Here is a 26,792-nt window from a genome sequence, read left to right as displayed (position 1 = left end):
GGGAAGGTTAGTAGCAAGTGAGATTAAAGATTTAGGAGGCAGAATAATTTCTCATTGGTATTAAATTTTAATTTACATGTGATTGCTTGTGTTTATTACCAGTTTATGGGGACAGAGATATGGGGGGATCTACAGTCAGAAAAGTCAATATTTATTGGAAACACACATGTGCTATAACAGACCCTCACTCTTCCATTCACAGTAAATTACAATAAAGGACGACGCACTTCTGTTTGAATTAATTTAGTCCTGAAAGGAAACTAAACAAAGAAAAACACAAGAGGAAAAATAAAACCCAAACAAAAGGATGTGAACCAAAGGCCAAAAAACACTGTTGAGTCTTTGTTTGAGCTGATTTGTGGGGAGCCGTGTGAAGAGGTCAGGGGAGGTCAGCAGAATACGAGATTAGGCCATTAGAGGGAGAAGACTTTGTGCCAGTATAATCCCCTCATCATAATCTCTCTTCTCCCTCCCTGCTGCTAATGGCTGGAAGACAATAAGATGCACTAATCTGTCTACTGGGATGGCACAGGGCTGCGCCGAGATATCTACTGGAGTACAGAGCACATATAGACTAAAATGTTTTGAAGATTATTTCCCTGGCATTTCTGCTTTATTAGATAGAGCCTGGTGGGGGGTGGGGGTGGGGGACTGGGGGGGATAGAGAGACAGAACGGGGAGGACAAGCTGAAGTTTACCCGCCTGCTGGTATTTGTGGACGTTACCTTATACATTTTTATTTTGGTTAAGTAGTGCTAAAATAGCTCGCAGGCAGGAACAGCTGATGCAAGACGGTGAAACGTCTTCCAACTCGTAATCAATCAAAAACCATAAATCAGATGAAGATTGGTTTTAATTTAAAGGTGGATTCCACCAAAATCTCCACTTTACTCTTTGACTCTATTCCCTTGTTTTCGGGATAATTTAGTGTTTGTTAGTTAACACTGGTGGAGCCTGGAGAGTGAATGTTGTGGATTATTTTGTGTTACATCGCAAAACCAGATCAGTGGTTCATGATGTAATACACCAGCGATGTGGTGAGAAGCTATTCCTTAAGTAGCGAGGTCACATGACACAGCCTTTGAAGTCAGCTGTGTTTGAATAAATGGAGCAGTGCTGTTAAAGCTGGAGTTGGTTGGTTTTTAGATCTGCCATCGTTTGTGTTGAGTTCGATTACGATTCCAAAATCGTGTGATAATAGAGAAAGTTCAGTTGAGTAAAATGTCGGTTGTGAAATGTATTTCACCTTTCCTCTAGCGCCGTTTCTAAATGTACAAAATGGATTGGCACAGACATTCATGGTCCCCAGAGGATGAATCCTAATCACTTTGGTTACCCTGACTTTTACATCTTGTTACATGACGACTGGTGGAAGGTTTTGCTGTGAAAGTTGATCTCCGTCGTGAAGTTTGGGTGACTTTTCCTGTGGCTCCATCGTTAGATCTAAATTTCAAAATCGTTCAGTGATTTGATTTATTTCTGTAGCAGTTTGGTTTTTCTTTATTTTCTCTTCGTCTGCATGATGGAAAACGGTGCTGCCTTAAACAAATGTTGTGCTGATGGGTGTGTGTAGCTGCAGTGCAGATACAGGTCAGAGGTTTGAACCCTTCCCTGATGCCAAAAAAAAAAAATCCCTGAACAGCAGTTTTTTTGTTTTTTTACAAAGTGGAGTTTTGCAACTGATTTATTACAAATAGTTTTATCCTCCATTTCGATGATCCCAAGGTCTTATGAAGTAATCTACCAGGAACGTGTGTTTGCTTCTTTGTCTTATGAAATACAGTTCATTCTGCTGCCAGATGATGTTGCATAATGTCACCCAAAAAAAAAAAAAAAAAGGTTGATCCAAATTCAACTTGTTTTATTTTTTTTGCAGCGCGACTGATATGCATTGGCCTTGCCAGAGTCTTCTGCATTGGGGCCCTTGTTGTGCAAATGGAGCTGTCTTAATGAAACACAGAGGAGGCTGCGTTTTCTTTGATGTATTACCATCGTTTGTCAGAGCATGATCGTATTTGACTTTAAAATTAATGTACAAAACTGACCCGTTCTTCTCTCATTATCCCAGATTTGAATCAAGAACTGGTATCAGCTACAAAGCCCTTACTATGTTACACCCATGTGCTTTCTTTTTTTTCCCACAATTTGATGTGCTGTATTAAAAGAAAAAAAAAAAAGAAGAAAGAAAGAAAAACGGCAATCAAAAATTCAAAATGTCAAACAGTCCCTTTACGGAAAATGGCCTTTCTAATGGCTGATAAAGACAGACATCCTATTTGGTTTTAATGTCAGCTCCTCTCTCCGTCTCTGTTTGTCTCTCTCTCTCTCTCATGCAACACCAGTGGGTCAGGACCTAAAATGGGTCACAGGCCTATGTTTAATAGATCCCCATACGACCACAGTAGTGATATGCTTTCAGCCCAGGTCCCATGATGAGAGGCTAAATGTTTCATTTGGGTCCCAGGCTGAAAAGGTTTAAGAGCCCTGGTCCTAAATGATAGCTAGACCTCGAGCTCCGCGGCGGACTGTAAGGGGACAGCGAGTCCTTGGCCTTCACTCTGAGTCTCACCCTGGCACAGTGACGGGGTCTGTCCTCAGCTGATAAGTGGGTTTTAATGTGATCTCCTCTCTCTTCTTTTCTGTTCCCTCTCTCCTCTCTAATTTCCTCTCCCTCCATTTTCCTCTCTGCACCCCTACATCTCTTATTCCTGTTTTCCCCTCTACCTCCTCCGACCCTTACTCATTCTTTTGCCCCCATTTCCCCCATAACTTCTGCCACAGATGATGACTTGGCTCCAGCTGTGGACCACGGGGCTCATGGCCTTCTCCGTCTCTCTCGTCGTTGCTGAAGACTCTGGCCTTCCCGCGGTGGAAGCGGAGAAACGAGGCCCTGTTGAGATTGTGAAGAAGGAGTCCCATCCTGTCCTGATCAGGCAGAAGAGAGACTGGATCTGGAACTCTCTCTATGTGGAAGAAGAAAAACCTGCTCCCATACCCTACAAGATAGGACAAGTAAGTTAACATCAACATTTTGACCTCACTGTGGGATCCTCTTTAGGATTCTGGTCCACTTCCTGGGCCCAGCTTCTACAGTGTAGTCTTAAAGCGTTTGATAATCTCCTTCCCATGGCTGTCTGAGGGAAAGGCAAAAGGGTATTTCTGTCACTTCCATTCAGTTTGATGCTGTGGCATGCCGAGAATCTGGGGCATTGACTTGTTGCTAACCAACTCTTTAATGAATATCTGAGTGATTTTTACTAGAATACTCAGTTTATTTGTAGAAATTCGCTGTAAGTCTGATGATAAATTCAGTCCTCACTCCACACAGTCATCTCTTATTTCAATTTTTTTTTTTTTTCTTTCGCAGCTGAAGTCGAACAAGGCGGTGGGGGTGAAAAAGTTTACAATAGAAGGTGAAGGAGCGAACTCCATCTTCACAGTGGATGAAAAGGGAGACCTGTTTGTCACCAGGGCTCTGGACAGAGAACACAAGCATTTGTACAACCTGACTGCCAGAATGTATGATGGGAACAACAAGCTGATAGAGGATTCTGGGCACTTTGTCGTCCAGGTGACGGATATCAATGACAACAGCCCCGTTTTCCCCAGAACATTCAATGGATCCATTTCGGAGAGGTCGTCAATAGGTGAGAAAAATAACTGATTAGAAAAATAATCAGCGGTTGTTATCAGGTTGAAAATGATGGTTGCTTATAGCTTGTTTTTTATATTAAATTTGTGTAGCCCTGTATCACTACAGTGTCTACAACATCACTGTATTCCAACCAGCTCAGGCTCTGTGAGAAGACTAGGAAAAAAAGAAAGATAATAAATGAAGCAAATTCTTGCACAAAAAAGTTTCTTTTTGACATTTACTATCCTGTGAGAATTCAGATTAAAAATATGCTAGACTGTGAAAAGTCATGGAAAAAATGAGAGATGATGTTGACACATGTCACAATCATTAGGCCATTTTTTCTGTGGAAAAAAAGGCTTGTTGTGACTTAAATAACACAATCTTAGCACATAATCATAATGCATCAATCAGCCAAACAGCAATCAACCTCTTGAACACTGTATGCTGCAGCGTGATGTGTTATTGGCGATGCTCATCATTTTCTACATTTATCTTCCTCCGTTTATCTAGGAACTCAAGTAGTGGAGGTGAAGGCGACTGATGCTGATGACCCCACCACTGCTAATGGAGACCTCAAGTATTCTTTGACCCCGGACGGAGACCTTTCTGCCTTTGATATTGATAAAAACACAGGTGGGTTCAGCGTGATCGCATATCCTGCAGCGACATGGTTTCATTTCTCCTCCTTAACATGTTAATTTGGGGGAGCTGTAGATGTACAGGCTATTTTTACTTGAATATGAGTCAGAGTTGACCTCAGAGGTAACACCCTGTCTGCCTGCCCCTCTCTCTCTCTCTCTCTCTCTCTCTCTCTCTCTCTCTCTCTCTCTCTCTGTCTCTGCAGGTATAATCAGCTGCAAGATAAACACTCTGGACCGGGAGACTAAGAGTCAGTATGTGGTGGTGGTTAAAGCTCAGGACATGAGAGGAATGGCCTCTGGCAGCACGGCCACCACCTCTGTCACCATCACCATCACAGACATCAATGACAACCAAGCTTCTTTCACTCGAAGTAAGGAACAGGAAAATCTGAAACACGCTTATTAAAAAAAACCACGATATTTTGCTCTTATTTTTGAAAGCACAGTTGATTCCACAATATTAACAGAATTAGTGTAACTGTCTCAGCATTAAACCTGATGTGTAATTTCCCTCTGCAGAGATGTATGAACTGCAGGTTCCAGAGGACCACAAGGTGAATGAGAAGATCGGCACTCTGGAGTTGGAGGACAGAGATCAGATCCATAACAAAGAGCCCATCTTCATCATCCCCAAAGAAAACAACAAGATGTTCAGTGCTGAGCTCAGCCCTAACAAAGATGGCAACCTCATGCTCAGACATGTAGGTGGTTCATGTGGAGAATGAATAGCTGATATCTCAAGGCTAAAATGTTTTTAAAGTCTTTTTTTTGCAATTTGCTTTTGGTAAGAACGTGGAGATACTGATTCACTTGGATTTGATTTTTCTTTTTTGTTACCTTAAGTGAATTTGCTGCCATATTAGCTGTCTGCATTTTGTGATGCTGAGTTGAGCAGTGGTTCCCAACCTTTTTCTATTCAACATGCTCCGACAGCCGTCTCAGATGTGCTTAGGTTCCTCTTCGTTTCACCTCATTGAAAAATGAGTCATGGCATTATTGCGTTCACCGCGGAGAAAGAAGAAGTGAACGTGAATTCATACGAGACATAGTTATCCTTGTTTTTATTTAGGCTTCGTGTCTTTTAACCATTTATCAATGACGTTAAGCTTTCTGTTAGCTTATTGCTAACTAGTTTTCACATGCGCTCAGTCACAACACTTGGTGTGGAGATGTTCCAGCTATAATGGTTGGTAGGTTTTTGAGACATTAAATATGCTCTAGATCGGCATAACACATGTTCTGTTCATTTCTTTTTTTAATTAGCTGAATTACTGTCTTTTGGCAATTGAAGAATTACCCCCTGAGGTACATGTGGGTCTCCCACAACCAGCACATGGAAAGTTCATTTTTATAGCTAATGCAACATTAACTGAAGGTGAGTTAGGTAGTTTTTGATAGTCACACTTTCATGTTGCAGCCCCCAAACTGATGGAAAGCTCACGTGCAATCATTACAATAAGCTAACATTATAAATATCCAAGAGTGAAGAGCATCGGGATTATAGCTAAATGTCAATTCTAATGTACTGACATTTTCAAAGGTGTTTTTTCTTGGATGTGGCTCTTTACACATTCTGCCGCTGGATGGCTTCCAGTTACATCAGAAAATGAAAATTTGTGGAGTCAAATGTGAGATTTTTCTTGCAGGATGACAGCTATGTATTTTTACCAAATTCAAATCCAAAAGCTTCGGCCTCCTGGTTAGCAAAGATATTCATACTTGCAGCGATGTTAGCAGGTTTACTTGACTGGTTTGTGCTCTTCAGATAAAGTATTTAGGACATCAGACAGCTGGAAATGTATTCCTAATGAAATGAGCTCTGTAATAGCTTGTACCCACGCTGGACTGGAATTGAATCGCACCACAATCTTCCCTCTCTGCTCAACTCGCCCCTCAGCTCTGCAGCCCCTCTCATCTTTCTCACCGGCTGTGTTTACATGTACAGAGTAAGCCGGCTATCGGCCACACTACGGTTAAGGTCTTATTCTTGTTAAGCTGTTTACACATGCCTTTGATACCCTGTGTCTGAGTATCCCTGTTGCCATGAATAATCCAGTTAACAGAATATTCCTGTCTACCTGTGGTTTCCCATTCACAGATAAAACAGTCCGCCAGAAAAAAAAAAAAACATTTAACTGAACAGTGGGCTATTTCTAATACAGTGGAAAGAAATGATAATCCCAGCAGAAATGTGACAGTAAGCACTGCTTGCTGTCACATATTCGTTGACATGAAAGTGTATCCGTACCACTACGCAAGTCTCAATTTGTGCAGATGTTGAAGAAGTGAAAGGAATGAAGTATTTTCATGCTACGGTATCATATTTAACATGGAAGGGAAAAAGCCGGCGTTTTACTGTATCTCTTAAATCCAGAGTACGAGTTTCACCGGGTTGTTGTAGCTGGGTTGTGACACTTAGAGCCTTTTTACACCTGGCATCAACAGCTGTCCTGAGCGAACACACGCAGGTGTAAATGCACCGAGGAGGATGATAGAGATGAATTAGAGCACATAGAAAAATGAAGAGCAAATGCAATGTGTTCCTATTGCAAAAACAGGAGGGTGATATGTGGATAAATACAGTCTTGAGCTTCAGTCCAAACAGGGAAAATATTAGTTTGTATCTGTGGAGGAGAAGAAGTGGCATCAAGACTGTTACAGTAACTAAAGTCATAGTAAGACATTAAAAACATTTTGTTAATGAGGGAAGGTGATGTTGTGTGAGTGTGCTGCAGAGAAGTTCAGGATTTCAGTGTGTACTTCAGAAGCATTTTAAATAAGTGGTATAAATATAGCCTTGCTGCATCTGATGTAGACAGCATAAATATGAGGTGCATGTTAATGAGAGGTAGAAATTAGCCTTGCAGGTCACTTGTGTAATCAAGTTCAAGGCTCTTTTAGAAACTATGAAATATCTTAGAAATCCAGTGTTTGAAATATTGTAACCTACAACTGAACACACTGATTTGTTGACAGCCTTCATAATAATGAAACAACACTCATTGTGCATAGTTTGAAGGAGACCTGTCGTCTTCTGTCTTAGTTGTTCTTAAACCCCTTTTTGCTCAACTCCCTTTATGCATCTTTGCAAGTTGCCACAAAACTGAACAAATATATTTGTGCATGTAAATATAGCGCAAGTGCAAAATTGAGAAGAACTCATAATTGGTTGTTTATGATCAATTTAAAATCAAATCCTGGTGTAATCAGTGTTGATTTATGACTTGCTGTGGACTGAATTACCATTCACCTCTTTCCCCAGGCTCTGGATTTCGAGACCACGAGCAGCTACAGTTTCATCATTCAAGTGAAAGAAAAGCTGATACTTCCTGCTGACAACACGAAAAGTGCTGTCACCACAGCCCAGGTATATCTCATACAGGACATCAGTAGTCTTTAAGCCTTCCTCCGGGGATGTTATCACCCGGCTTTTCATTAACTTTTCTATTAAAGAATGGGAAAGACAGAGGAGGTGCTGTATCACAGGCTCATGCAAAATCAGGGTGAATTCATGAGTTCAGTCCAACCACTGCAGTCCATTTAAATCTTTAATGTTGTGCAAATGTGCAGAAATTACAAGTCAGAACTGTCTTTCAGCTGCTATGAATGATTTAAATTGACAGGTAAACATCAGAGTGTTGGATGTGGACGAGCCACCAGTCTTCTCCCAGCCCATCTACACCTTCAATGTGGTGGAAGAACGGCTCGTGAGCAACATAGGAACAGTTACAGCCCGGGATCCTGACAGAGCCAGCAAGAGCATACGGTACAGCGCTGTGCAAACTCCCCAAAAATAACTAATATTGTTTGTAATTCTGCACAGTGGATTACACTGATCCCTTGCTCTCTTTCGGTTTAGGTACTCCATCCCAGACAAAGACTGTCCAATCAGCATCAACCAGGTGACAGGTCAGCTGTCCACCCTGAGGACACTGGACAGAGAGCTGGAGGCCACACACATGTTTCAAGTTAAGGCACAGGAGGAGCCAAGTGGTACGTCATACACACACACACACACACACACACACACACACACACACACACAAATTGCATGGGTTTATTAATCCTGTTTCCTTTTAAACAATAGATGCTCAGAAGAAAAATGAGAACCATGTGTTTCCTCTAACAACGGTAATGTGCATACAGGGAGGCAGTTAAAGAAGCCAAAAAAGACGATGTGTTCTCTTGTTATTCACTGAACAAGCTTCTCTGAATTTATTGAGGGATGCAAGTGTAACACATTAACAGGGATTTTTATAGATTTAACACATTGCCAAAAACACCTGGTCGACCCACACGGGAAGGAGAGAGTAAGCAGGAAAATCACATTAGTGGGTCTCTTTGTTCACTCACAGCTTCCAAACCAAACTCTGTATTTTTAGACCTGCAATGAATGAAATCCAAAGATCTATTTTAGTGGCTTGTCACGATGTTTAAGGAACACAATGGTCCCCTGAGCTTGACAAGGTCCTCGATATACAGTACATGTACTGTACTAAAGATAGTTTCAAAATCTCAGTAGAAGAGACGGGAAACAGACCCACACGTTTATCAAAAGATGAATATTCTAAAAGAACACCAGTGATGCAAAATAAATGTGCTTTAATGTGACAAAAGAAACTGGCCAACAAACAGCTCACAAATAGAAATGCTTTCAGTCAGTTGACCTTAATCAGTCCCATCAATGCACAGAGACACACACCTGATCATTATCTTGGCTAATCGCTGCCAGATCTGACCATTAAGGTGGAGGACAAACAAGACAAAAGTGGGAATAAATAAATAATTAAGCAGAAAAAACTTGAATGTAAAGGAATTCTTTTTAAGGTAGTAACTGATTTTCCAAATGAGCTCGCCTGCAGGATTTATCAGGTTCTCAATAAATAATGCACAGTGGGAAAACTGAACAGCCGCTGTAAGAAAACGATGAGGAACAGACGGTGATTTGAAGAATCATTTCCTGTCCTGGTGGTACACCTGTCTCCTACCGTCTCCGCTTTAACAGGATGGATTTGTTTTGCTTTTATACTGAAGACCACAAATCCATAAAAATAAGATTACATTACGTCTTCAGAGTTACATATAAGGATTTATTTTGTCCTCCAGCGTTTGTCTGCTCTGTAGAATTCCTGCAGGCTGCTCATTGAAACATCTTGTGCATTTCTATCGACTGTTTCCATTGTCAGCCGACTCAGCGCTGCAGTACAAATTCACAAAATTAGCCCCAGTGCTCCGCAGTTAATCATGTGCTGTTGTCTCTTCTCGGCAGGTTTGGAGTCATTTGTAAAAGTTAATATTGTAGTTCAGGACATTAACGACAACAAGCCTGAACTGGTTGTGGACGAGATCTTCGTCTGTGAGAACGACGTCACTAAAACGGTAAGAAAAACCTGTTTCCAGTAGTTTATCTCTTGATTTAGGTAGGTTTGTATTCAACTCGGCTGATGTTCAAAAAGATTTGTGGCTTTACTTCAACCTCTGTATCAGCCCTTCCCTCTTAGTGGATATTTACAGATAGACACCTAATAATAAACTGGGTTTAAACAGTTTCAATACCTGATACCTGATTTATTTGAAATTGTTGTGTTGTTCAAAAACAGGATCCCCACTAACATCTGTGCCACAAACTGAACACCACAGTGGCAGCTGAGCAAAAACACATGCACACTACAAAGTATTCAGTTTGGTCTCATGAAAAACACCACAATTTCCTGAGTAAATGATAAATGGACTGCATTTTTTCTCCTCAATCCAGAGAGCGATGCAAAGTGCTCATATACACACACTTTCATGCAAGGTCAACCTACCATGCAAAGTGTTGGTGTTTTTCTCCTATACTTACAGCAGGGAGGAGGTGCAGCTAGAATACGTGGAAGTTAAATGTGTGAGGAACAGATTGATCTTATGTTGCACGTATCCTGGTTAAATTTCAGATGCATTCAAATTAGTGAGGTTTGAATTTGGAGGAAAAGATTGAATGTCTAAACACAACCATCACCAGCGTTTTGGAAGATGAGGGAATGTAATTTACATGTCAACAGTATGTGTCTTAAGAGTGCTCATCTCACAAACCATAGATATGCTGTGTACATTTAAACTGCATTTGCTGTAAATTAAATTTTAGTATGGATTTATTAAATTACATTTTTCTGTCTGTTCTCAGGTGATAGGAACTCTGCGAGCCGCAGACAAAGACGACCAGCCGGCCTCCTTCAGTTTCAGCCTGGGCAGCGAGAGCTCCAACTTCTCCATCAAAGACTACGGCAGTAAGTCTTTTTTTGTGCACCGAGCATATATTTACCTTTCCTTTCTTGCTTGTTGCTCTAAATGGTGCTCGAAGGCAAAGCACTGGCCTCGGCACTTGTTGCTATGCAACAACTGAAACTCCATTTGAAGCACAGTGCTTTGTTGCTGAAATTTGAAATTATTTTAACTTCTCAAAGCTTTGGTTCTCCCGGCCAGACAGGGGATTTAGAGACCCTGTCTGGGACCATAAGTGCTGTCTAGAATGCACAACAGCAAATATTGAAAGTAATGAGAGCAAGTGGCTCGGTGGACTTGCAGATGACTCTCTATGTATTCTGAACTCATCCCAGCTAAGGGTGTTAAAAAAACATGTCACACACAGCGCTGGTGGGGTGCTTTTCACAATAAAATCATGGAAAATGTGTCCATAGAAAACTGCGCCAAGAGGAATGTAGGGATATGCATGAGAGTACTCACTCAGTAAATTAGCTTTTGATTAAGTGTGTAGTCCAAAGATGAGGCTGCAGCTTACAATTTAAACGCTTTATTGATCAAGCATGAAACAGACTTTGACGGGCAGTGTACTGTTCTGACTGGAATTTCGCCAAACTCATTTAAATATAAGACAAAGTCAAATGTTTTAAATGAGTCGGGTTAATTCCTCTATATGAACATTGTGTGTGTTTATACAATTCTTCAGCTCGCAGCTCTGTGCTTTGATGTAAATACTAACCAACGTGCTCAGAATGATAATGCTAACATGCTGAAGTTTAGCTGTGTTCATCTTAGTTTAGCCTTTTAGCATGCTAATGTTGAATGCCAACATCTGATGGGAATTTCATTAGTTTTGCAAGTATTTGAACTAAAGCACTGAACAAATTAAAGATTTGACCTTCTAATGGTGCTAGATGAAAAGTGAAGGGATCACCAAAGGGTAAAGGAGTGTTTTTACCTTGTTTTTTGTTTGTTTTTTGTGATTATTTTTTATTTTTATTTGATAGTGATGTTGCAGTTTTACATACTTCCAATACAGATCATGAAACTGATGCGCTGCACTGAGAGTTTATTGCTAATTGCTTGACCCTAGTTGGACTTTTACTTACACAATATAATTAAAATATAAAGCTTTCAGTTTCATAAAACACAATACACTAAAAATGTAGAAATACAATGACAGACAAACAAACTGACTAACTAACTAACAAACAAACAAACAGTAATTTAGAGTACAGTTTCTGTACTATTGTGAACGGTTTTATTTTTATATATATTTTTTCAATCTATTTAATAGTTTTTGGAGCATTTCTCTTAAAAAACACCAAGTGTGGGCCTCATGGTGGAGATAAACGAAAAGTCCGGAGGTCACAACCGACCCAAAACCATTCAGATTCATCCTCTGGTCGCCGTGAAAATCTCTGCCAAATTTAATGACAATCCACCAAGTGATAGATATTTCATCCTTGACCAAATCCGTGACAAGCTGCTGCTACAAACATGCTGAGGGATCTTCTGATACGCCACCTGATGTACTTGTTACACTTGTATTCTTCGCCACAGTATCTGGCTGGTGCTAGTTCCATCATACCCAACATGAAAAGAGATCTTTCTGCTACCAAAAGATTATCCTAAATTCAAAGCAGCATCTACGCTGGCAGATCTGGACTGAAAACGTGTGGATATAAATGTACAAGTTGAGAAATGTCAGCTCGGATAAACAGACTGTGACACAGATGACGGTCTGAAACATTTTCTTTGATCCAGACATTGATATTTAGGCAAAGGTTGGTGCTCTGTTACGTCAGATTTCCAAAGCTTATTTGGGTTATTCAGCTTAGGACACAAAATGGCACAAGTAAAACAGTTTTTCATCATTTTTGATCATCACATACACTTATAATACATGAAAGCCTGAGGAAAAGTGTTACCAACTGTTCTAGTCAAATATTAAAAGTCTGAATAGATGAAAGCCTTAGGTAGTCAGATGAAAGATTTAGGTGAAGTGTTACTGTTTAATTTAAGTGAAATTTGAAACATATTGAAGGGAAGATAAACAGAGGGGGGAAAAAGCAGGAATCTGCCTCATCCATTTCCTCTCTGCTCCTGCCTGGAGGGGTTGACATGTTGAGCCGATGGAGAAAAGGAATAGGAAGATGGAGGAGAGCAAAAGGAAAGACAGATGAGGCAGAGGTGGAAGAAAAGATGAAAGGAGGCAAGAGGAAGAGATCTCGATTAAGGGAGACGGGTAATATTAAAGTGGGACTGTGTTAAAATGAGGACAGGGAGCAAACGTAAAGGAGAGAGGATAATAAGGAGGGATAAACAAGAGATGAAAAAGAGATAGGAAAGGAGAAGAAAAAATAAGAATGAATGAAGACGGAAGGAGGAAGAAAAGGTAAGAAATAAAGAGAGAACATTAACAGGAATAGGTGAAATAACCATAGAAGGTGAGAAAACAGGAGAAAAGATGAGAGAAAAAGAGGAGAGGAGAGAAAAGAGAAAGACAAGGAATGAAATAAGAAACGAGGACAAAGGAGGAGATGAGGACAGAAATGAACATGAAGAGGAAATGGAAGAGTAGGGAAAAAACTAGTGAGAGGAAAGGGGGAAGAGAGAAGAAGAAAGAGACAAAAAGAGAAAAGATGACAAGACCGGAGATGACAGAGGAAAAGAGGAGAGAAAAACAACAGAAGGAAAAGGGATGCAAGAGGAAATAAGGACAGTGGTTGTCCAAAGAGAGGGAGAGAGGAGGAGGACATGAGGAAAAGATGACATCAAATGTTTGAATGAAGGGTTAAAAAGAAAGGGGGGAGAAGAGGAAAAGAGGAGGAAGATAGGAGATGAGAAGAAGGGTGAGAAGTAGGGAGGGTGAGGGGAAGAAAAAAGGGGGAGAGGTGAGGAGGAAAGAAGGAGAGGGGAGGGGAGGAGGTGGATAGTTGTTTGATAAGTGCTGGTTGTCAGTGTAAACCTCTGTTCTCCCCTGTGCCTCCAAAAAACTCATCTGACAGCACCTCACACCACTTACCTCAAACACTGCACACACACACGCACACACGCACACATGCACACATGCACACACGCACACACACACACACAAACACACATATATACTCTCATGCAACAAGAGCTGCAAAGTGAAGACTCCTAAAATATTTATCAACTACCAGCTCTTTAAAACTTGCAAAAAACAACCATGCTTTCATTATGGGGTCCAGAAACACACACACACACACACACACACACACACACACACACACACACACACACACACACACACACACACACACACTCCAGCAGTCAGTGTAGCTTTCACAGTGAAGTGACAGGACCTGTGTCTTGGTGTTGGTGTTCAGACCAGGCGGCCACATGAAGCTCGCTGCATTAATACCAGACAGACAAGAGAGAGGAGGAGGAGGAGGAGGAAGGAAAACAAGGAGATGAAGAGAGAAAGGGGCTAATGAGAAGTGGGAGGAGAGAAACGGAGAGAACAAAAGAAATACAGAAAGGACAGTGAGACAAACGCAGGAATCCAGAGAGACGGGAACAAGATGAATTCAAACCAAGAAGGAGCAGGAGACGAGACAAAGAGCAGGGGAGAGATGAAGGGGGACAGAAGCTGTTTTCATCTTTTATTCAGTTAGTTAAGGCTTCATCTGTACCCATGTCCTCCCACTCACACGCCTTCAGTGACTACATGTTGTCTTGTAGACAATACTGACAAACCTGGATCTGCGGAAGTGGCCGTATGAATCTCATTTGGGTGTCAGACACGTTGACCTTTCATTAAAAGGTCATTTGAAAATACCTCCAGTATCTCACCGGGCAAATAGTTTGGGATCTATTTGTCCGTGGGATTTGAGATATCTTGTCTGCGAGATGTGTAAACTTTTTGTCCTGAGCGCAAACAAGCTAATGAGCTAGCAAAGTGAGAACAAACTGTGACCTGTGTGGACAAGAAATATTTCTTCATGAGAAAGTTGTTTCAGTGACTTTTCTCTTTAATAAGGACAGGTCTGGTAGAGGAGGAACAAAGGAAGATAACTGCACAGCCCGTCATATACAAAGCTTGTCCAGTAAAGTGGAAGAACACAGAGGCAGGAAATTCAGGTGTGAAATTGCAGCTGAAATAAAGTTGCGTCTTTTATTCAGGTTACAACAAAGCTGCATTTTCAGTCGGTACGTCGCTGCTGCCACTAATGATCATGGCGAGACGTCCAAATGAGTCAGAGTTCATTTTGAAGGATGTGAAACAAGTCTCAGGATGGATAAAACTGTTGAGCCAAGTGTGCTGGGTCTCCTTTCATAAAAACCCATCCAATATAAAAACACATCCAGGTTTTCTTTTTATTTAAACTTGTCCCTAAACCAGAGCTGCATGTGTAGAGTGTGTTTCTTTGTCTGAGAGTTTCACAGTACGTCTAAGTATGTCTTAGTGTTCAGAGGGGTCTTTCCTGCCATTGTGTTCTCCAAACTTCCTCCAGCAGTGGGATATTGTCCAATCGTCTCAGCAGGAAACTTCTGCCCGATGACGATTTGACTAATGGCTGCATTGTTGGCCGGGTCTGCAGATGGAGACGTCGCTCTGTTCCGCTCAACATGTTTCAGTCCTTTTTCTTGTTTTTGATCCACTGTTGCAGGTTTTTAAGGTGCTGCCACAATCTATAATCCTAAATGACTCAAATCCTAAACGCACCAACCTGACAGATAATCACAAATTATCTGTCAGCTTTTATCTAACGACTCTTCTTCCTGCCGTCGTACCTCATATCTTGTTTGATCTGCGGAGCGCGGCGCTGTAAAAATAGACTCAGTAGACTCTATAGACGGAGCAGGTGAACATTAGATACACTTCAGTGAAACAAGGTGATGAGTCAGACAAATTAGACATGGATTTTTGCAGGAAGGAGATGCACATTTGTTTTTGCAAAGGTGGTTGCGATATTTTGTACATTCACCGTGGATACTTATACGCTTCCTTGTGCAGATAACTCAGCAGACATCATGGTGAAACAAGGCCCGTTCAGCCTGGATGACCCCAAGGATTACAAGGTGGATGTGCGCATCAGTGACGGAGGACGGCCCATCCAGACCAGCATTACCACACTGGCAATCAAGGTGTGTGTGTGTGTGTGTGTGTGTTGAAACGATTTCACAAATTCACTTTAAATCGTTTTATTTGATCGAATTCACCAGTTTTTGTCCAGTGAAAGTCAGAGTATCTAATCACACGCAGGGATTTAGCTTGTACTGTGATTTAGATGGACGAACCGTTAATGAAAGCTGCTTGATTAATCAATTAATTTCCCGATGTAGTCGTGTCGCTGTGACGCCAGGCGGATTCCTACGCAGTGCAAAGCCAGTGCTCGGAGGATGTCAGTGAGTGTCCACGCCCTGATCGCCATTCTGCTCTGCATCCTGACCATACTGGGTAGGTTCAAGTTCAGATTTCTCTTTTCTTCCTTTTCTTGATTTCCTCTTTCCTCTGTCTCTCCATTTTGATGGAAACTTCTCCGATATCACCTGCAGTGTTTTCTTCAGGGTGGAGATCGTCTTATGTTCTTGCTCTTCCTAAGAGTGCTCAGCAGCACCTTATACACCTTTATATACCTTTATACATCAGAGTGTTTACAGGTGTTTGAGAGCACCAGTGCACATGTGAAAAAAGTTGCAAAAAGCCTTTTTGCGGCTCCAGAGGGAGAAAAGTCTGATGCTTCGTCCTAAAGCGGTGTCACTTAAGTCAGAGTCATTTGGGGCTGAAGACAAGTTTGAAAAGACCTCTGTAGCCCCAGAGGCTGAAGGTTACACTAGCTGCTGCTAGCATAACACATTTGAATCGAATCTGAGACTTGCTACGGGGTCACCTCAATTTTGGTTGTTTCTAAACAGCAAAACGTTGAATAACTAACATAAACATGATGAATGATTCTGTGGAATATGATTTTCTTCCATTACCGTGTACAGTGCCAAATATATGAAACTGGTGTTTCAGCTGATTATTATTTTTTTGTAGTCGGAAGTAAACAAATCTGAATCTCAAACAAACACAAATTTATTCCAAACATGGGGAAATATGAAATGCTTTACTTCCTGTTTGGCTCAGGGTTTGTTAAGGGATTATCAAACACTAATATGTGGGCATTTGTGTAAGACATGTAAGAGAAAATGTCGATTGCTGATGAACTGAATTTTACATGGTTGTCTCACAATCTGCTAACAAACAGGTGCAAAAGCCTTTTTCTTTTTTTTTGAAGTCCTCAGCGTTTTTATTCTCTGAGAAAATTCATGAAGATGGCATCAATGATAGATGTAAAAAAGCCAGCTCTGAGTGATTAAGGCATGAGCACAGATTCACTTGCCCTTGCTTTGCGATAAATAAGATCTGTGTTTTGTGGGGAACTTTTCCCCTCCTGGTGTTGTTGGTTTTATGAATAATGCAGCGGCGGATGTGGAAATAATGCCTGCAGTTGTGAGCTCAATATTCTCTTTGATACCTTCGCTCCCTGCTCCTTTTTTTTTTTTTTTTCTGGGGGAAAAAGAGACACTTGTCATGTTGGATGAGTGGCACGCTGGAGATAGTTGGCTAAACAAGAGGGATCTGGGATGAGAAGTGCTGAGGAAGAAAGGGGAAAGAGAAGAAGAAGAAGAAGTTGAAGATAAAGAAGGACGGAGGCGGAGTGACAGATGGAAAAAAAAAAACGTATATCTAGACTTAGATATGGGAGGAGGAGAGGGGTGAAAAAGGCAGAGAGACGAGAGGCGAGTGAGACAGAGAGCTGAGGTGGAACGAGACCAAGTGAGAGACGGAGCGAGACAGAAAGAGGTCGAAGAGGAGAATTGTGGGAAAAGCAGCAGAAGAATAGGAGTGGTAATGAGGAGAGTTTATCAGCTCTTTAGGTGCCGTCTGCTTATCAAACACCACCAAACACTCAACCTATTAACTATTAATACACTCCTTCACTATCGCGCCTTTTCCCCTCAGTTTTTTTTTCCTTCATCTCTCTCTTCCTCTTTCTCTTTCCCTCTGGGTCTCTGTCTCTCTCTCTCTCTCTCTACCTCCCTCTCTCCTCCTTTCTGTCTCTCTTTCTCTTTATCAAACACCCCCAACATAGGCCAGATTAACTATTTAATGCACTTGTCATTATCTGCCAGGGCCCAAAGCAATTTACCGTGCTTCCCATTCACAGGCGCATTTTCTCACAAGAAGTTGGGTTTGACACCAAAAGACATTTTTCTCAGTCGTTTTTCTACAAAGAAAGGGGCTCTGTCTTTTTCCTTTTTTTTTCTTCTCTCTTCTCTCATTCCTCTAAGTCTGATATCTCCAGAGCTTATTAAACTGCAGAGCATGTGTTGTAAAAGATTAATCTGTTGGTTTCCCATGCAAACTTAAATTAGTCCCGCTCGCCCTCAACTAAAAGGCATGGCTAATGCTGCCCGTCCGCTGAGAGAGAAAGAGGTTCATATCGGGACTGAGGCTCGAGGCCTAATCTAATGTCAAATGTATCCTTCGTCTCCTCCTTCTCTCCTCATCTGTCTTCTTTTCTGACTTCCGCAGCCCTGATTTTGTTTTGTTTTTTCCCACTTCGTTCTTCCCTCAGTCGTTTTCTCTCCTTATTTGTTTCTCCTTTCCTTTTATTCATCCTCTTCCTCTCTTTTCCTTGTCCTCATTCCTCCGCTCTCTCGCTGCAGGACATGAGTCACAAAGACTTTAGTTTCTTTTACACCACTTTCTTATAAGCTGAGTTTGGACAAAATGAAGATGTAAGTCTGTATTTTATTCGGTCTTTTCCCAGTTTCACCATTCCCTTTCCAGTTAAGCTTGAGACGCACATTACAGTTTCTGGCCCTGATGCAGTTGATCAGTACAACTTAATCAGACCAATGTAGACCAAGTCATCACTGGTGCTGGCGGTCGGGGAGATAAAATCGCACACATTCAGGTGTTCAAGGGTTGCTACCCATCATGCCCATTAAACTCGTTGAACCTTTCATGTCACACTGGGGAAGGAAGTTTTGCAGTTTACAATTAGTTGCACGTTTCTCTCCAACCACAGTCATTATTTTCCCTCAGCTTCGTTCGCTTTTCTGCACAAATCGTATCATAAACCAGGAAGACATTAATGTCCATCTCTGTGTTGGTACGGTAACGCGAATTGACTGTTGGTAGGAAACGAGAGGCGAACAGCGCTCTCTGTCGACCTCCATCCACTCTGACCTTCTTCTTCTTCTGTGAAATTTGTCTCTCTTACCATGTTGCGCCGCTTCCGTCTTTGCTCTTGACGCACACGAGTTGTAATTAACATAATTTGAACGCAAACAGATTGTAATGATTTTCTTTTTTTAAGATTCTTGCACATGCAGTACATTCTTATCTTTATTCTCTGACTTCCTTTCCTCTGTTTCCTTTCTCCTCTTTCTCCCCTCCATTTTCTATCTTACTCACTTGTTTATTTCTTCATCATCTACCAGGTCCAAACTTGCTTCCCTTTCCTTCCTTTCTCATCCCCCTCTCAATCCACCTTGTTTTCTCATTTCCCACCTCCCCCTCCTGTTTTCACTGACTCTCTCTTCCTGTTTCTTGTGCTCCCCTCTCTCTATCTGTCTCTGGCTGAGTAGATTCATTTAAGGTTTAGATGCTCGGGGCGAATGTTTCAGACACCTTAAACCATTCCCTCCTCATTCTCTCTCCTGTTCTTACTCTGTTTTCTAGTCTCTTGGTAGCGCTCCACTTTCCTCTCTTGTTTCCTGCCCCCGTCTGTTTTGCTTTGGCCTAATTTTCTCTCATGTTTTTAAATTCGTAGAACTGTTGGTCCAGCATGAAAGGTGGTATAATAATAGCTCTGTGTTTGTGTTCTTCGGCGGATGCCTTCAATTTCTATCAATTCGTTTTTGTTCCTTTAGCAGATGAGACATGCAACAGAGGGGATTTCACATTTTAAATCTCATATATACGGCCTAAATGTGATGTTTTTTCCTAGAATGCTTTTTTGACAACTTTAATCTTGCAAGGTCAGACCTCACATGGATATAACTTGAGGTCTGCACTGGCTGTCAATCACTGCCCATTAACAATGTCCTTTTTTAAAAACCCATTTTGTTGTATTAATATAACATTATATTACCGTGTTTCAAATACTGATGAACGTGTGAAAGCAAAACCTGAGAGTGAACACATGGCAAATGAACTTTCCTGTGCTTTGCTTCTCAGTCATAGTGATCCTGTTTGTGATGAGGAAACGCTACCAGAAGGATTCTCTGGCCAGTATGAAGAACAGCGGGGAAATCCACGAGCAGCTGGTCACTTACGACGAGGAGGGAGGAGGAGAGATGGACACTAACGGGTATGTGGACGAAAACAAACACTAACGCCCTTCTGCTTATTTTCTCTTTCGTAATAACTTGTAAAACTTGACAGTCTCTTTTTATTTATTATTTAGAGCACAGCCATAAAACAACAAAAAAATAGATTAAAATCTGAGCTTTAAAAAACTAATAAACTAATAATTTCTTTCCCTGATTGTTGATTTTTCTTGTATCAATGTCATACACTGTATTAACTCTCCCCATCTGCACTCTTTATCTTCTCTTCTATAAATTTGCTGACCCAGTTTATCCGACTGAGATCATTAAAGTTTAATCTAATCTGAATCTAATCAATCTATATTTAAATAGTATCAAAACCATATGCAATCCTCTAAACTATCCATAGTAACTGCACCATATACTGTCAAAAGAAACAACCTCAAATCACAGAAATGTTCAAGACAAACAGCAGAAAGTAAACTGAATTTTTTATTATTGACATTCCTGTTCTCATACTATTAAACATGCTTGATTTAGAACTTTTTGAATGATTTTCATGTTTTAGACAAATAAAATCTTCCTTTCTAGTTGTGAAATAGGATTAAATATTATACTTTATAAACTTAGGTTTGTGGTTAATGTCCTTTTTCAAAATTCTGTTTGTTTTTGACCTCATTGATATTGATTTAATTTTGAATAAGATCAACTCAGCTCATGATCACATCCTTCGATGAGGAGTTGAACCAGCGTTCAGTTAATTAACACAGAGTGTTCCTCTCTCTTTTAGCTACGATGTCTCAATCCTCACCTCTGCCTGCCACGACGGCTCCCTGCTTCGCCACCCGGACCGCCACCCCCACCCCTCTCTCTATGCCATGGTGCAGAAAGCCCCTCAACCCACTGCATGTAAGGGCGACATGGCCGCGATGATCGAGGTGAAGAAAGACGAGGCGGACCACGACAGAGACGGCATCCCGTACGACACCCTCCACATCTATGGCTACGAGGGACCCGAGTCTTTAGCCGGAAGCCTCAGCTCTCTGGACAGTTCCTCCACTGCTTCGAACTTGGATTACGACTTCCTGAACGACTGGGGGCCGAGGTTCAGGACCCTGGCTGAGCTGTACGGAGTGGATGGACCCGACTACTACCATCAGTACTGATGGAGAGCGTCTGCTAAGAAGAATACATGATGCCAAAACACACACACACACACACACACACACACACACACACACGTGTAAAACAGCCATAAGAATACATCCGCACATTGCCAAAAGCACGCACTACATACACACAGTCACACACACATTTTGTTCCTGGACGAGGAGCTTCGATCTAGCAGACAGCCGTGTTCTCCAAAGACTTCTGTAGCTTCTGAAAACAGAATCAGGGCGCTCACGTCTCCAGTATAACATCAACTAACTTTTGTTATCAAGTGTAATTCAGTGAATCCGTTAAGTTTGCTGAGTCTCCTCAGTCTGTCAGTAAATAGAGCTTCATCAAACTCCAGGAAACTCCATCACGTTGAATCAAGGTTTTTTGGAGATCTCTCTCTCATTTGTCTTTTCTTTTCTGGTGACATGTTGCCCTTTGCCTCCACCGAGGAGACGCTGGAAAGATTGTTAAAGTTACACCAAGACATGACGCCACAGGAGAAAGTGACTGAGTGATTCTCAAGGGGATTTATTGTTGGCGACAGCGAGAGTTTTTTCCCGTCACACCGTTGTGATGTTTGACATCACAGTCGTTATCGCATCATACCTGCAAAGATCTGAAAACCCAAACAGATGAAACTCCACTGCAGGCTTTAGCCAATCACAGTTCATTGTGGATAATCGATGGGTTAATCAGGTCACTGCTGGCCAGTGATGTTTTTAGTTTTTTCACATTTGATTTGTGTCTCAGCTCTCATATGCAGCGCCATTTTTGCATCCCCTTTTCTTACCCGAGACTTTCATTTATTTATTTCTTTGCACTTATATTCATTTACATATACACCTACCAATTATTGCTATCTCCCAGTATAGACACATACTAAATCTGGACATCTAAACATTGACACAATACCTACATTAAAGACAACATTAACAAATATGCATAGTCTTGTATCCTGGCTACTATTGAAAGCTGTCATACTTTAGACTCTTCATCTGGATATGAGCTAATTTAAATGATTCTAACATTAATCGAAGTTTTCATTTTGTTTATTTCCGTCTTACTGGGGATGCAGAATGGTGCACGTCAAAGCAACTCACTGTTGATTTGAAATTCCTGCCATACTATTTTTCTGTTCTCCACATCCCTTTGTGTATTGACAGCCTGTCATCTCCTCGAGCCTCAAGCTTTGAAGATTTTTTTAAAATATATTTTACAAAAGGGCCACAAACACACGGCGAGAACAAGGTGCTCTTATTTTTGATCTGAGGTAGATGAGTTGATTTGTAAATATGATCGTCTGAGGGGTCCATTGTTTGAGGTGAAAAACTTTGAGCAGCCACAAGCGTTTTAACTGAAAATAGTTTGAAGTGTTTGATCACAGCGAGATGCCAGGCGTGTTTTCTTCATGTGAAATACTAAAAAGGAAAGTTCAACTCTGAAAAACCTACACCTCTGGACATCACATCAGTCCACAGGGTTATTTTGTGATATACAGTATAGTTACTGATCTGCAACATTTCCTGACATGACGCCAGTTGTTTGGCCAGTTGTCAACAGAGTTAAAAAGTTCAGATAAAACTCTTCAAAAGTTCCTAATATTTAGCATTGTTACACTTTTTTTCAAAGTGAGTCCCTTTTTGTGTTTTCTGAAACCGGCCGTCTGATATGAACAAGGAGTCATTTTCTAAATGAGTCACTTTGTCCATTTTCCCCAATTATCTTCTGCTCTGAGAAGAGGAAGAACAATGGAGCGACAACAGACAGAAGGGAAATGGCAGTGCTGCAGCTCAGACAGAATTACAGAGCGTTCCAGGTTTTTATTTGACAGAACCCATCATCACAGTTATTGTTGAGATGAAAGCCCAATTCTCAGAGGCCTACTACAACAAAAGTAATTCAGACAACTCAGGAAACGCCAAGTGGCAAAAGCAGCTAGTTGGGCAGCTGCGATGGGTCTGAGGTGGCTCGAATAGCTTTAACCTCTCATCCTTTTTGGCTACTGTCAGGTCATGAAGTCTCTGATACAAAATTTGACAATCTCTAGGTCATTATTAGCACATTTTAAGTCTGATTCTGAAACAAAATCAATGGAGTTGGGAGCCTTTTTCAGACTTGGACCTATTTATAATCTGTAGTTTGTGCTATTTAACAATAAGGAAATCTTACAAAGCTCTATGATGCTTCATATTGGACGGATTTGTTGAAGGGTTTGCATTTTCTAAATCAATATGGGAAGGTTATTTGTTTCAGTTGATATTAGGCTACAGTTTCTCTACCTTTTTTAGATTAGCATTGTTAAACAAGTTTCCTTCTAAATCAGTGAATTGTCATCAGTATATTGTCTGACTTTCCAAAACCTAAAGATATTCAATTTATATGGATATAAAACAGAAGAAAAGCAGCAAAAACTCACATTTAAGAAGCAGGAACCAGCAAAATGTTTGTAATTTTTGCTTGACCTTGATTCAGTGATGATAAATCACATATCAAAATAGTTGCCAATCATTTTTTTTGTTGATTGACGAATAGATCGACGAATTGTTTCAACTCTATCCCTTACAGAGATCATTTTCAGAAATCATTATGGTTGTCGTTAGCAACCTTTGCTTGGTGTATCATGCGGAAGATCTATTTGCTCTTTAGTAGCTCTTTATGTCATCAGGAACAACCACTCCCAGGCACCGTTTGATCCCTCGCCCTCTGGGAGGACGGCATCCAGCCAGGAACCATTTATCAATGACTCACTTACATTTAAACAACAATTACAGACATTTGAGCTCATTGTATTAATGTGGGGTCTGGGGATAAATTATGGCTTCTGCTCTTACACAGAAAGCCATTTATAGAAGGGAAAAGGTCACTTCATTGTGAAAGTGACAACCTAAAAGTCAGTTTGCATGATTGTAAAAAATGAAGACACTCCAGTTTACGTAACAATATTTAAATGTATTCCAATGTCGCATACAACTCTGCTGAAAACACAGTCACAAAGCTTCATGTCCTGAGGACAGTTCCTTTGTCCTTTTAAAATGTAATTTAATTTCAGCGAAGACAGTTTAGTTTATTTATTCTCCTGTTTATTCTGTTTTGTTTGGACTTGAACTTTTTTCTTTAAAACTCGTTTGGAATGCCGTCTGATAAACGCTGGATACAATAGCTGGAAGCCCTCTCAATGCTTTCCTGTTGGGTTCACATATATACTCAGAGCAGCCTGTTCCTCCACCTTTCTGTCTTTCTGTCGTTCTCCTGCTATCCTTGTTTGCCTTACCGAACCCCCCCCCCATACACACACACACACACACACATACACACACACACACACACACACACACACACACACACACACACACACACACACACACACACACACTGTCTTTCTCGCTAAGCCTTCTAATCAGCTAAACCAAACAGTGAACTCAACTTCCTGTCCATCTGGGGGGGTTGTGCCCGCCCCTTCCTATCTATGTTATCTCTCTCGTGAGCTAAAGCATTGTGCTCACTTCCTGTTAGCCCGGCCTGGGAAACAACCTTGGAGAGGAAAAGGGAGCGAGGCGAAAAAGGAGAAACATAGGATGAGGGGTTAAGATGACAGAAAGATGAAGAGAACAATGTAGAGCAGTGATGAGTTTTCCAGCTGTGCAGAAACACTTCAGAGCGAAGATGTGTGTGATGAAACACCGACACATATCACACATGCAAGTGGTGTTAGCATCTTGTTAGCCTGGCATCTTTATCAAGCACCATCCATTAATCCTTTTTCAGCATACTCACAGCTGAGTCTTGAAATTTACCAAAAAAAAAAAAAAAGTGGCAGAAAAAGTCATTCATTATTTTAAGTTCAAAAAACTTTTCGCCTGTTAATGCTTTTATGTTGTCGTCATTTTTTACATTTTATACATTTGCACTGATGATTTCGTATTAAGTCTTGTGACAGCTCTTATTCCTGCTGAAGACATTTCCAAAATATAAATGATTTTTTTGTGATTTTAAAAGCCATGCGTCCATTCATTGAACAAACAATGGTTTACGTCGATGGCGGCCATCTTTGTTTGAGTCAAAGAATAGAGCCTCACCTTGAGAGCAGTTAAAATTTTGCTTCATTGTACAGTGGAGGAAATACTTTTTGTCCTGTCGTTTCAGACCTGTGGCTCTCTCTAGGAAACAGTAGCCCATTAAAGTTGTTTTTTTTTGTATTTGTACATTATCACCATTATAGTGATTATGATTTTTATTTTTAAAAATGGGGATGTGAAAGAGAAAAAAAATTGTTGTGTGCTCCATTATCCTCTCTCCTTGCGATTAAGTTTCAGGTGTAGTTAGGGTGAGAAAGTCTTAGACAGATGAGTCATTTACCAACAATTTCCCCCACCAGTGTTTTCCACTTTGTTTTAATATACATTTCCACATCTTAAAAAAAAATCATTAAATACATCAATCATTAAACACAAAGACGAAGATTTAATGTCATTCCTATTAAAAAGTGTCACATTAGTTTTTTATTGTGTGTGCTGGCAACATAATGACCTGGACATAAAACACATTCATTTCAGGCTGCCATTTTAATTTAGTAATTTCTAGTCATTCATCGTCTTATTTGCTTCTCCACAGTGACTCATCAGATATCACAAAACATTATTAAATCCATGTATTGCCAAACACTTTGGGATTATCTCCACCGTGTAACAGTGATACCATTTTGTCAAGTTGAGTTATTTAATTTCTTAGAGAGTGCCATATTTTTAATTAATTTTGATTTGTTGGCCATCAGTTGTTGTCGTGTGAGAGCATTTGTCTCCTCTATAAAGTTCAGAGTAAAAATTAATCGCTCAGGTTGGGATACAGGCACAAATAGTTGTTCACCTCTATGTCAACAAACAAAACACTGCACATCTATCAATATACTGGTTAAAAAAACAGATCTTTTAACGATTTAACTGTAATTTCACCTGTGTATCCCATGTGTTATTGAGGGAGTGTGTGAAATGTATATAGAAGAAAAAATGTGCCTAATAATGTTTTTTCTCTGGCCTCATCTTGTTTATTATTATTATTATTATTATGATGATTATTATTATTATTATTTTTGCCTCAGTTACTGTATTTAGAACACGTAAAAAATAAAAATAGGTTCATTTTCTACAAGTGAAAAAGAGCAGTGTGTGACGGACAAATGACTGCCCACGTGAATATATGATTTTCTGTTTATGTGTCCGTGTGTGTGTGTGTGTGTGTGTGTGAGTTTGTGTGTGTGCCTGCGATTGTACCCATGTACATACACACAAACAGTAAAAAATAGCAACCACATAGATATACATTTTTTCTTGTGTAAATACAGTAAAGGTCTTCAAGGGAGCAACATGTGCCTTTATTCTTTAAAAAAAAAAATACTGTAATTCATTTTTTGATGGTGAACACAATGTTTTCTATATTGTTTTTATGGTGTATAGCAACTACTTTTTATTACCTGACATTTTTGTAAGTGTAGAATAAAAATAAACACTCAAATATGTTTTCTTGTTTTGCGATTGGTGTTTTGAAGCTCTGCAACACTTAGCACAGAAACATAGAAAACAAATTGATAATAAATAAATAAATAAAAAAAATTGATGAGGTTTTAATTTTATGGACTTGAGGTCAGTGGAAAATTCTCATTGTACCTAAGCTAAGGGCGGCAACTGGAAGGGAAAAGTGAGTAAGAGCAGATGAAAAAAAAGATATTAATTTACAAAAACATTTATATCATAATTATAATCATAAATCCCTTTTGGGCATTCGGGTTTTAGATTGGTTGAGAAACAGTGACATCATGT

General features: G+C 40.4%; 1 protein-coding gene across 2 annotated transcripts in view; it reads left to right on the top strand.

Moving 5' to 3' along the window:
* cdh5 (cadherin 5) overlaps positions 1-26,491 on the top strand; it is a 62,203-nt gene extending 35,712 nt beyond the window's left edge. For both annotated transcript variants that reach the window (XM_056395021.1, XM_056395020.1), the window contains 14 exons: positions 2,782-3,012; positions 3,368-3,647; positions 4,148-4,270; positions 4,482-4,649; positions 4,798-4,979; positions 7,541-7,645; positions 7,902-8,044; positions 8,138-8,271; positions 9,548-9,657; positions 10,442-10,544; positions 15,506-15,636; positions 15,835-15,949; positions 19,727-19,859; positions 20,609-26,491. In XM_056395021.1, coding sequence (XP_056250996.1) covers positions 2,782-3,012; positions 3,368-3,647; positions 4,148-4,270; positions 4,482-4,649; positions 4,798-4,979; positions 7,541-7,645; positions 7,902-8,044; positions 8,138-8,271; positions 9,548-9,657; positions 10,442-10,544; positions 15,506-15,636; positions 15,835-15,949; positions 19,727-19,859; positions 20,609-20,984 — 2,334 coding nt within the window. In that variant the 3' untranslated portion in view covers positions 20,985-26,491. The remainder of the gene's footprint in view (positions 1-2,781; positions 3,013-3,367; positions 3,648-4,147; positions 4,271-4,481; positions 4,650-4,797; positions 4,980-7,540; positions 7,646-7,901; positions 8,045-8,137; positions 8,272-9,547; positions 9,658-10,441; positions 10,545-15,505; positions 15,637-15,834; positions 15,950-19,726; positions 19,860-20,608) is intronic.
* The last annotated feature ends 301 nt before the right edge of the window (positions 26,492-26,792 follow it).

The sequence above is a fragment of the Seriola aureovittata genome, chromosome 14 (genome assembly GCF_021018895.1).
Source record: "Seriola aureovittata isolate HTS-2021-v1 ecotype China chromosome 14, ASM2101889v1, whole genome shotgun sequence".
In the NCBI taxonomy this organism is placed as follows: domain Eukaryota; kingdom Metazoa; phylum Chordata; class Actinopteri; order Carangiformes; family Carangidae; genus Seriola; species Seriola aureovittata.
The sequence above is the reverse complement of the archived record's forward strand: the minus strand, read 5'-3'. Positions and strand labels throughout refer to the sequence as shown.